At 45.2% G+C, this 12,592-nt stretch overlaps 1 protein-coding gene across 5 annotated transcripts in view; it reads left to right on the forward strand.

Annotated features, from left to right (window-relative positions):
* Positions 1-12,121, forward strand: part of Hnf1b (HNF1 homeobox B) — a 58,820-nt gene extending 46,699 nt beyond the window's left edge. For 4 of the 5 annotated variants that reach the window (XM_048366736.1, XM_048366734.1, XM_048366737.1 and 1 more), the window contains exons 8-9: positions 564-682; positions 11,219-12,121. In XM_048366736.1, coding sequence (XP_048222693.1) covers positions 564-682; positions 11,219-11,239 — 140 coding nt within the window. In that variant the 3' untranslated portion in view covers positions 11,240-12,121. The remainder of the gene's footprint in view (positions 1-563; positions 683-11,218) is intronic. The other variant, XM_048366739.1, reaches the window with a different exon arrangement.
* The last annotated feature ends 471 nt before the right edge of the window (positions 12,122-12,592 follow it).

Genomic DNA, 12,592 nt, shown 5'->3' on the forward strand with positions numbered 1-12,592 from the left:
ATCATAGGGCTATGACATCATTACATGCAAAATAGAATAGCCCAGAGTGATACATTTGATTACACAGGTGTCTAATTATGATTGGTAATCAGTCCATAGCCCTAGCCAAAAACTCGACATTTGAGTTGTGTCAGAAATAGTGAACATGTGCTTTTGGGCAGATGTTTCATGTTGGCCAGCTACTTAAAATATTTAAAATCACAGATGCACCACAATACCTATGGGTCACCTCATTAGGGTAAGACCTAAACATCTCATCTCAAAAAGTCAGGGAAGTAGAAGTGGCTCTAAGTACTCCTGCACACTAGGCACTATGGGAGGCTATATACTTGTGACAAAGTAGTTTGACCATGACGTCTCCTACAGATGAGGAAACTGAAGTTAGGTAGTTTCATTAAAGAGGCAGGATTTCACCATATCACACTGCCTTCCCAGACATAACTACCACTCTCCTTTATCTACCCAGGGAAAGAATAGCTATGGCATGGATGGAGGGAGGGGAGAGCGGTAGCTGCCTATGTTCCCGGGTATGCATCTTGAATTTGTCTTTCCTGTCTCCCCAGTGTACGCACACAAACAAGAACCTCCCCAGTATTCCCACACCTCCCGGTTTCCATCTGCCATGGTGGTCACAGACACCAGCAGCATCAGTACACTCACCAACATGTCTTCCAGTAAACAGGTAATGGGCAGCTGGATGGGGCAGGTGGAGGGGTAGCATATGAGTAAGGGGTGGCAAGTGTGGACTCAATCATAAGTTTGTCCTTCCAAGACTCCCTCTGAGGCCCTTTGAGTTACTTGCTATAAGAATCTCTGAGAGCCAGGCACTAGTGGCTCATACTAGTAATCCTAGCTACTCAGGAAGCTGACATCTGAGGATCATGGTTAGAATCCATTCTGGGCAGGAAAAGTTCCCTTATCCATATCTGTGTGACTTAAGACACACAGGTCTATATGCCGGACATGCTCAGGTCCTACTTACTGAACATGGAGACAAATCCATGGAGGAAAGACATAGAGGAAACACCAGGTATTCCTGAAGAAAGCAAGCCATCTATCTATCCATGATTCCTCCCCAGTTCTATTTCTAATTAACCACCAGAACATGGTGCTGTGGTTCAAAGTGGGAGAGCACTAGTCTTGAGCAAAAGAGGTCAGAGACGGCTTTTAAGCCCTGAATTCAAGCCCCATAACTGATTTTAAAAAATTTCTGAGGTCTCAGGGCAAAAAAGATGGGCCACAGGTCAAAGGGGCTTATTGCTCTCCTGCTTTCCCAACAAAAGCACTAAATAAGGACTAATGTCTAATAGGTGGCTGGAGATTGGTTCCACCAAGCACTTAGGCCTCGAGATTGAGCGTTCCCTAATGAGATGACTGATCACCCGTGGAGAGGGTATTTCCAAGATGGACTCAGGAGACAAAAGTGCTGAGCTGCATGCTTTGCAAAGGTAGTCAATGGAGAAAGCATAGTGAGTCAGAGCTAATGGCTCCTCAGGAGGCTAAGGTCTGAGATTCAAAGCCAGCCTAGACAGACAAATCAGAGTCTTATCTCCAATTAAACAGCAAAGAGCTAGAAGTGGAGGAGTGGTTCAAGTGGCAGAGCACCAACATTAAGCAAAAAAACTAAGGGAGAGTAGCCTGGCCCTGCTGAATTCAAGCCCGAGTATTGGCACGCGCGCACGCACACACACACACACATACACACACTAGCCAGTCTGGGGTCCTGGAGCTGATCCTCTCAATCCAAGACCTCTGCTAGACTCAGACACCATAAAGTTGAAAGAATGACCCAGTTCTACCAACCGATGGGTTCTCCCCTGGAAATAGCATGGCCTTGTCCAGGAGTCTGCATTAATTTAGAGTTATCAAGAAACTTAGAATTCATTTTGGGTGCACTAAATAAAAGAAGGGGAATCCAGAGGCTTAGTCATCGGCTCAGTAATGCCTGCCTTCTCTCAGAGGTGATGAACTCATAAAGACAAGCCAGGCTCACTGCAAGGGGCCACCAAGAATCTGAAAACAGGACAAAAATGTCTGAACATGGATGTCAATTCTAGAACAACACAATCATTCCTTTTAGTAGCTGGGGTCTGTGCAGTGTGGGAACTGTTTGTGCTTTTATTGATTACTAGATAAGGAACTGGCAACCCTGAACTTCATGTCAGAGGCACTAGGCAGGATTTGGTCTTGTTGATATTCTTTCCACCACCACCACCCCCATCTGAGCAGATTTCTTTCATGGGCTTGGGAATCTCACTTCCTTCCTTTGTCCCATCTTCTTCAACCCTACCATGTTAGTGGGTTCTATTCCTAGCTCTGCTGGGTTTTTTTTGGAGGGATCATCTTGACCTCTCCAAAGGGAGAGTTATAACATCTACTTGTTCTGAGGATTCCACAAAGTGATGTAGCTTCATTCAATGTGTGACTTGGGTGCTAAAACATTCACCCAGCCTGGGCAGCTGGGCTCTGGCATTTGGGGTGGAAGGAGGGGTTGTGGGACCTGCTCAGCCACTCTTCTCTCACCCAATAGAAGATTAAAAGACAACTCCTGTTGCCCTGCCCTCCGACTCCCAACTCCCGTGTGATTTCCCACTCTTTGTAGTAAGCAGGGAAAACATTTATCTGTGCTTACAAATCTCAATCAGGAGGGCAGCCAGGCACAGCAGCTCTCCTTGGGAATATCTTCCTCTTTGAAAGGTTTATCAATCCATCTGCCGCTTGGGTAGCCCTCCTCAACAGGGTCATGATTAATTATTCCTGTCTTTCCCAAGTTGACTTTGATGCTTGCTTTTGAAATGAGTCATCTCAATTCAGGAAATAGTCTCTTAATCAAAATAGTGCAAAAGGCTCCCTGAAATGCTGCTATGGGCCCCTGAGTGTCTTCTCCCGTCCAGTGGACAGAGTGGCCAGCCAACCTTGAAGCTGCACGAGCAGAGCTCCCACCCTCCCAATCTACACCGAAGTTTTCTCTATGGACCCAGACATTTCAGAAGTCTTAATAAGAGATTCATTTCCACATAATGAAGATGATTTATTACACTTCATAAGAATTTTTTTAAATACCCATGTAGGCTGGGTGCTAATGGCTCACATCTGAAATCTTACTTACTCAGGAGACTTTTGAGATCTTAAAATCATGGTTCGAAGCCAGTCTAGGCAAGAAAATCTGTGAGCCCCTTATCTCCAATTAGCCACCAAAAACAAAGCAAAACAAAACGAGGTAGCGCTATGGCTCAAGTGCTTAAGCACCAGCCTTGAGCAAAAAAGCTAAGGGACAGCACCGATGCCCTGAGTTCAAGCCCTAGCCCAAGCATGGGCACATGCGCACACATGTGCACACACACAAATAACTCACACAACCTTTTACTTAGTTTAGCCTTCTTGTGAACTAGCTCCTCGATTTCTTTTCTTTTCTTTTTTTGGCCAGTCCTGGAGCTTGGACTCAGGGTCTGAGCACTGTCCCTGGCTTCTTTTTGCTCAAGGTTAGCACTCTGTCACTTGAGCCATAGCACCACTTCCGGCCATTTTCTATATATGTGGTGCTGGGGAATCAAACCAAGGGCTTCATGTATACAAGGCAAGCACTCTTACCACTAGGCCATATTCCCAGCCCCCGCTCCTCAATTTCTTTTCATCACAGTAAACTGAAACCTAGTGAGTGACTTGCCCAAGGTCAAACATGGTAATCCTACAGCTTGACTTCCAGACTTTGGTCTTTGACTCCAAGTCCTAAATTCTTTCCACTTATCAACACTTGTACCTCTCTTTGAAATCCCTTTGGTAATTGGTGTTCATCTTGTTTTTTTTTCCCCAGAGCTGAGGACCAAACTCGGGGCCTTGCACTTGCCAGGCAGGCACTTTTCCACTGAGCTAAATCCCCAGCCCCGACAATCTTGTTTTTAGTGGTCAGGAACCAGAGCGGAAGCCCAGAGCTGGGTACCTGTGGGCACACACCTGTAATCCTAACTACACAGGAGGCTGAGATCTGAGGATTGTGGTTCAAAGTCAGCTAGCTATCTCCACTTAATCACAAAAGAAGCTTGAAGTGGAGCTGTGGTTCTAGTGGCAAAGGACCAGCCTTGAGCAAAAAAGATTAGGGAGAGCACTCAGGCTCTGAATCTAAGCCCTAGGACTAGGAGGGGATTGGGAGGGGAATTAGACCTATGTGCTAAGTTCCAGCCAAAACGCTTTCTTCCTGCCCAGCTAAGGAAATGGAAGGATGGAAAAGGCAGGATGAAATAAGGTGGGGTTAAAGGTGCCACCTTCTGACAGCAGAAGGTATCCAAGGTGAATGAAAATCATCTGTACAAACTCTGTTCCTAATGCATTAGAGTCACAAGTAAAAATTTCCAAGCAGACTGGTGGCAATTGTTCCAAAGCATTGTTTTCAAAGAAGCATTTCAAAACCATTGCTATGTATTAGAAGTGTATGGGGCAGTGGGAGAGAAGGATTCCTTAGGGGAATTGCTAGATTAAACATAATTAAATGCTGCTGGACAGGGGCTTCTCAGGAGACTTTATGTACTGATGTGTGCATCAGACCCGACAAGAATTCCTGTGCATAGTGCTCAAGACACATCCTGGACCGTGACACTTCATAGACATTGTTACCCTGCTAGGAAAGGCTAGAGACCTGAGCCAATCTTAGTGCCATCACCTTGAGCTATGGGACCACAGGCAACTAATTCCTCACTGTGAGGTTCAATTTCTTTTTATCTACAAACAGGGAAACCCTACCCATCTCACAAGAGATTCAAAGTGCCTAACAGAGTACCTGGGATATAGTTAAGTAGTGAAAGTGAGAGCTCCCTTCCTATTCCTTCTTTCCTCTCTCTGGGAACTTTTACAAGAGAGCCTGTCATCTCCCTTTCTTTCTTTCCCTCCCCTGTTTAAGTCACAGCTTGGTTTACATGTGGTCGAAGCTTGTCCAGACAGTAACATTTCTGAAGTTACGACCATCTCTCAAGCACATCTTTTCTCTTGGGTCTGGGCTCCAGGTCCCTTTTGTCCATTATCTGACACAATTCTCCCTACTCCTTGCTGCCGAGGCAAGAATCAAGTTCAAAGGCCACGTAAACACCCAATGCCCTTGAGTTTAGCCAAATGTCTAGGCTATGGATGGTAAATGCTCAGTAAATAGGGATGGGTGGATGGATGGATGGATGGGTGAATGAATGGATGAATAGAGGGAGAGAGAGATGGGGAAATGGATGGATAGTTGAAGAGATGGATTCAGAAGTGGTATTTCTTTTTTTTAATGTATTACTATTATTAGGGTCATGTACAGAAAGGTTATAGTTACATAAGTCAGGTAATGAGTACATTTCTTGTTGGACAATGTCACCCCTTCCCTTGCTCTCTCCTAGTTTTCCCCGCCTGTCTCCACCTACAAGTTGTACAGTTCATTTTCAATATAGTGAAGTGAGTACCACTGCTACCTTTGTTCACACTTTGTCCTCCATTTCTGTTTCCCCAGAACTGGCAGATTTTTTTTTTCTGTTGTTTTAGTTTTTGCCAGTCCTTGAACTCTGGTCCTGGGAACTGTTCCTGAGCTTCTCTTTTTGCTCAAGGCGAGTACGCTACCACTTCTGACTTTGTTTTTTGAGTAGTTTATTGGAGATAAGAATCTCATAGACTTTCCTGCCCAGGCTGGCTTTGAACCTCAGATCTCAGCCTCCTGAGTAGCTAGGATTACAGACATGAGCCACTGGCACCCAGCTATAACTGGCATTTTTAAGTATCTCCAATTTTCCAAGACTTATCATGCAAGATAGCTATTTCTATGCCTAATATACAGAACAGAAAACTGAAGCTTGAGATAAGAGGGAAATGGACAAGTTCACATAGATGATAAATCTCAGAGCTGGATTTCTGGACTTGTTTAGGCCTCACTCCAAGTCCCTTAAACAATACTCACCTTTCAATATGCATTTCAAAGCACCCATAGTAATGACCCCAAGGTTAAACTGTATAAGGCTAAAGCCAGAATGTGAACTTGTATCTGTTCCCAATACTTCCAGGTGTCACCACAGATTCTCCACGGGACTTGGGGTATCACATTTCAAGAACCCCAGGCTAGGGCCTTTCTTGCTGCCAAGAATCCTCCTGCAGCTACTGCCCTCTCCTTTCCAGACCACAGGCCTCTCTCCCTCTTCAACTCTTAGTGGCTGTCGAGTGGCTGACAAGTTACCTTCTGAGTAAGTTTGTGCCTAAGCTCCAGAGCCATGCCTCATCAGGCTGAAACAAGACTGCAGCAAGCACTGAGCTCTGTTAGGACAAGTGTGGGCAGGCTGTGAGCTGACTCCTGTTTCCACAATGTTCTCTACCCACTGCTCTACTCCCTAGTTTATAGGGAGGATGAGAGAGGGCCCCAGAGTAATCACCAGTAAGGGGTGCTGACAGGAAGGAGGTGGCAGCCTCATGGTAAATCCCCTGCAGCTGTACTTTCCCTTCACCCTTCTGCACTGCTAGTGGGGCAGAATGGGGTGATGGATAGGATGCCAACCTGAGAGTTAGGCAGACCCAGCCTCAAGATTCTACCACTTTCTTCCCATTTGCCGCTCTGGGCCTCTTTTCTAGCCTGTAAAGTGAAGATAATGATACTCCTTTCACGGGATCATTGCAAGAACTAACGGCAAAAAAATTTGTAAAACTTGTCATTCTGTGCTTGGGCCCAGGGAGCACCCAGTCTGTGGAAGCTGAGTCACAGTCAGCTTCACTGCTAGCAACTCTGTCTCCAGATTTGGGAAGGTTAGTAAATGACAAAGGACATTTATTTCCCTCATTGTCTCATGCAGAAGATGGAAGGAGATGATCGTAGATAGGGGGTAAAAGCACAAGCTTTGCTCTTGTGAAACTTTATAATAAATATTACTTATAATCTCTTTTGGATATACTTCCCTTATCTATAAAATTGGAATTATACAGCTGAGCACCAGTGGCTCAGACCTGTAATCATAGCTACACAGAGTGCTGAGATCTGAGGATCATGGTTTGGAGCCAGCCCAGGGAGGAAAGTCCTTGAGAATCTTACCTCCAATTAACCAGAAATGGAGCTATGGCTCAAGTGGTAGAGTGCTAGCCTTGAGCATAAAAGCTCAAGGACAATGTCCAGGCCTTGAGCTCAAGACTGGCACACAGATACACAGACACACAGACACACACACACACACACACACACACACACACACACACACACACTGGTATTTTAATTATTGCTTTCAGTTAATTTCAGGGAAGTTAATAACAGCTGAAGTGGGCCATCTGTATTCACTGTCTACCTGCCTTCACCCTGAATTCTCTCTTGATATCAGCACATACATGCTTATGTCTCACATTCCTCTCTGTCCAGCTGACTGACATCTTCATGCTGCTAAGTCTGGCTGTCATTGCCAATATCTTTGCTATAGCCATTCACTCCTGCCTGTCCTATGAATTTTAGGACACCATTATCCTCTTGCAGTTACACTCCTCATTCATCTCCCTAGCTCCAACACATCTTTGCAACACTGGAGCTTAGAGGGCCAGGGTTCATTCTTTGGCCTCTTCTCATCTGTACTCACTTCTGAGTTCTCTCTATTCACATCACCTAATGGCCAAGTTCTCACACTGATGGCTGCTAGAATTCTCTCCAGGCTGGCCCTGCCCATGGAGGAAACATTGACAAAGGCAGTGCATCTTTGGCAGAGGCATGTACATGCCTCATTTATCCAATATGCCTGTCAGATTGAGCAGACCTAAAACAGGAAGTCTTCATTAGGCTCCAAGTTCTCCCTACCAATTACTTCTTCCTCACACTTCTTTAGTTCCAAAATAAAATCATATTCTTTGTTCACTGAGAGATACATATCCACATTCTCTAGACTTTTTTTCCATATCCCAAATCTAGCCCATCAGTAAGTTTTAGAAGTCCCTCAGAATGCATTCTAAATCTGTACAACTGTCAGCATTTCCATTGATCCACCCTGGTCTTTGCTCTTCCCTAGCCCCACCCTTGTCCAGATCTGATCTCCTGTGGGCACTGACTCTGACTTCTACACACACAGTGCTGTGGACTGTCAGACTCCCAACAGATAAAGCAATCTGTTAAAAAGAGAGAACAAGCCAAGCACTGGTGGTCCATGCCTATAATCCTAGCTTAGTCAAGTGGCTAAGCTCTGAGGATCAAGGTTTGAAGCTAGTCCCGGCAGGAACATCTGTGGGACTCTTATCTCCAATTAATCACTCAAAGACTGGAAGTGGCTCTGTGGCTCATAGTAGAGCACTAGACTTGAGCACAAAAACTTAGGGACAGTGGTCTAGGCCCAGAGTTAAAGTCCCAGGACTGGCAGAGAGAGAGCAAGAAAGGGGGAAGCACATTCCTCTCCTGTCTCCTTCCCCACAGGAGTTTCCCATTACAATCAAAATGGGAATGGAGACTACGAGGTCTTGTGTGATCATGTCACTGCTGGTGTCCCCATCCTCCTATCCCTCCACCTTCCATGCTCATTTTGCTTCAGCAATGTTAAGACTTTGCATTTGTCCTCTTGTGCTCAGAACACTTTTTCATGTGGGTCTTTAAAAAAAAAATTGGGGTTTGAACTCATGGCCTGGTACATGGTAGGTATCATACTACTTGAGTCACATCCCTACCTTTTTTTTGCCTTAGTTATTTTTCAGGTAGGGTCTAATGTATTTTATTTGCATTTGACCTCAGACCAAGATCGTCCAATAATCTCCCAAGAAGCTAGGACTTCAGATACATAGCATCACACCTGGCTTGCTTTGTTGAGATGAGATCTAGGACTAACTTTTGCCCCAGGCCTTGAACCATGATAGTGTTCATCTTTACCTCCCACATAACTGGGATTACAAGCATGTGCCACCATGCCTGGCCAACATGGTGAGTCTTTACCTGCTTTCTCCTTCATTTCAATCAGCTCAGATTTCACTAGTTCCCTAAATTATTCTCTTTCCCTTCATCAGCTTAACCTCCTACCGTGCTTACAAAGTACTCATCTCCGCCTAAAAGGTGATTTATATATGTATTTGTTTACTGCTCAAAACTTACTGGAGTGTAACTGTGAAGTTGTGGGCAGGTCTTGTTCATAATCATGTCCCCTGGGCTCACAAACAAGCACATAGCAAACACCCAGCAATGTATGAAATGAATGCATGACCACCACCTTCCTCAATAGGTTGATGGAAGAATTCAGTCCAATGAATTCAAAGCCCTGAGCACGGTGTCTGCACATAGTAGGGCCTTGCTCAGCACATGTTTTGCTAGTACCAGTATGTAATGTGTCCTCTCAAGATGAGGACATGACTACCATCCTTTTCAGATGGAATATGCTGAGCCTCTAGCTCTACAGGACCACAGTGCACACCTTATCAGATGTTTGTGTTTAGACTCTGGAGGGGGCAAATAACTCTAGTTCCTTTGACAACATTTAGGGCTCTGCCACCATTTTATTATGGGAGCAAACATTTGATAGCTGGGAAGCCCGGCCCTAATGACAGGTCATAGAATCTTGCTGGCGTCTCCTTATCTGCCCTTCTTGTTTGCTCTTCTGTTGAAACCTGCAAGGTCACCAACCATTTTCTCTCCCCTCCACCTGAAATCTGAAAATGGGGGGGAAAAAAAGCTGATAGTGGGGAGTTAAACTCGAGGGTGGGGGTGGGTAGTGGAAAGAAGAGGCAAAGGGTATGAGGAGAACCCTCCTCAAGAATGTAGGTGAGTCAGAAACTTGTCCCCCCTCACATGAACAAGCATATGTCCCAGATCTACCTCTAAAGAACCCTCCAGAGCAGCATGGAAGAAATAATCCAAAGCAGTGCTAATAATGCTAATAATGACTATGCCAAGCACCAAACCCACTATGACCTCGGTTTTATAGGGGGGGAAACTGAGGCACAGAAAGAGTAACCCACAGCCAAAGTTTAAGTAGACTCTTAGCCCCAATGCACATGCATGCTGGGAGACCACCCAGAACCATTTGGAATCTCTGTCTCTAGGTTCTCCCAGTTCTGAAGCCTTGGATGATCATGAACTTACTTTGAGCCTTATTTTCCCCATCTGTGAAATGGACAGAATGGTAACCTCATAGGGGGTCATAGTTGGGAGCACTGACTAATGAGTAATAAGGGGATAAAAGGCCTGTGATAGAAGTACTAGGCATACATGAATGTGTGCATATGGGCATGTGTCTTCAGAGAATAGGCCTCTAAGCCAAAAGACTGAGTCTTAGATGTCAATAGAAGGAAGAAAGAAACAGGGCAACAAGGAGTTACTCTAGAAGTAAAAAAGAGTAATCATGTTCTAGAAGATCTGAAATGAATGAAGCCAGGACTCTAGAAGGTAAGGCTGGCTCATGTGGATGGTGTGGCTTCTCAGGAGGTTGCTCCAGCCATGGGAGAGTCTCCTTTCCTTGCCCGCCCAGAGGTCATCGGCTCTTAGCACCTATGAATGGTTCTCTGAGTTTCTCATCCTAATAGTACCAAACTTGGAGAGATGATTTAGAAATTTCCAAGCCTGCTTCCCCACTGCAATTTCTGAGTAAGGGGTCATTTCTGGCATGTTTTAGAGTCTTGCTACTCCAAGTAGTTCAGCAGCATCTGAAGTTCTTAGAACTGCAGACTCCTAGACACATCTTATGCCTGAGATTTAGAATCGAGCTAGAATCTACATTTTAATAGGATCTCTATAATCTTAGTTCTATTGGAAAGCAGCATAATAACAGGCAATCGTGTTCTTAAAGGTTAGGAAGACACTATTACTTCAGCAAGAAATAATGGTGCAAGAACTTCCCACCCAGCTGTCTTTTTTTGGCCAGTCCTAGGGCTTGAACTCTGGGCCGGGGTGCTATCCCTGAGTTCCTGAGGCTCAAGGCCTAATACTCTACCACTTGAGCCACAGCACCACTTCCATAGCTGTCTTTGCAACTTCATGGAGTGCTCTACAAATACCATTCTTGAAGAAAGAGGAATCCAACTTCAAAATAAGATCAGCCAGTTGGGATTGGGACTATTACAAGTAATATACTTTTCTAAAGTAGCCAAGGAAAGCCATCTCCAAGGTTTTCCTGAAGGAAGCGCAGAGTGGGGTGACCTCTCCAGCTCTCCATCTTCAATTCTTTGTTGGCTCAATTGGGTGTCATCTTTGGAGAAGCCAAACTAATGACCATGTCCCTACCCAGTGCACACAGCTGAGCTCTCTCTCTTCTTTCCTTCTTTCCTACAGTGTCCACTGCAAGCCTGGTGATGTCTGCATATCACTTAATTTGTGCGCAGCAACAAGGACCCTATTTTCTGCACCATCACCCTTTGGACAGCTGTCATGGAAAAGTCCATTGAGCTGACAAGCACCCATGAGAGGTCCCTGCTTGCCTGACACCTGGCTGGTACCTTGGACAATCCGCTCTTAGGAGGTGCAGCCCAAAGCCCAGCTTTCTTGCTCTGCAGTATTGTCATGGCGCCTCTCCTAAGATGTCAAGTGCTCCAGTCTGACTCAAACATGGGTCACCTGAAACCATGCAAGAGGAAGCAAGAAGGTGGTGGAGTCTCTATGAACCTTCGTCGGACAAACTGATGTCAGACAAAACTTGAATCTGTTACTGAAACAAGGAGAGATGGACCACGTGCTATTGAACTGAGCCAAACACATTGTAAATACCAACAAACTCCCTCTCCTGCCCCCATCCTAAGTGATCTGGAGATTTCTTTTAAAGAAGTAAATTTGTCCAATGGGTGTAATGTAAACTGTAAAAAAAAATACTGTAATTAAGTGCAATTTCCCCCTTGACATCAACTCCCCCCATCCTGTATATAATAGTAAAATGTCTACTAGTTTTCTTTGGAAAGGTCAGAGTTGAAATTTCAAAAGTGATTTTTCTCCTCCTGCTTCCCACCTAAAGTGGGAAGTGAAGTACATTCTCCCCTTGCTCAGGCCTGACACACATGATGGCTCCAATGTCCTGATCTTAACGAAGACCTTTGCCTCCTGGAGGGGGGTGGCACGTGGTGTCGGAGGGATATCCTAACTTCTTAAGGGGCTAGGTCTAGCCAGTGTAGTCCCAATGAACCCCAGGGCAGGGACAGCCATCTCAAGGAGCCTCCCATTAAAGCAATTTATTTTGTCACTGTCCAGAGTCCCATATTTCTGCCTCTGACACTTCCCTTGCCATTACTGCACCAAGAACCCCTAGTTTAGTCTCCTTGGGACTTTCCACTTTCTCCTGGAATATAAAGGATGGGTGGTCTGCACTTCCTATCATGTTCCTGATTTGTCTTACCATTCCCACTATTTAAAGTAAAGGGGAGTTGATTTCTCATTCAGACTCCCCAAGTCCTGTGAAGAGTCCTGGCTGAGCAGAAGCAGGCACTTTGTCTTCCCTGCAGCACACAGGGGCAAAGCATAGAAGCCAGAATTGCTTCTGGCTATTTGCTGGTTTCTTGGAGATAAGAATCTCTGCTTGAGCTGGCTCACAACAGTGACCCTCAGACCTCAGCCTTCTGAGTGGCTAGGATTATAGACATGTGACACCAGTGCCCACTCTTTTTATACTTCTCTACAGAGTGCTATCCAGGGAATGTGCAGGCAAAGGAACTGTGCTGA

Source organism: Perognathus longimembris, chromosome 17, assembly GCF_023159225.1.
Source record: "Perognathus longimembris pacificus isolate PPM17 chromosome 17, ASM2315922v1, whole genome shotgun sequence".
Lineage (NCBI taxonomy): Eukaryota > Metazoa > Chordata > Mammalia > Rodentia > Heteromyidae > Perognathus > Perognathus longimembris.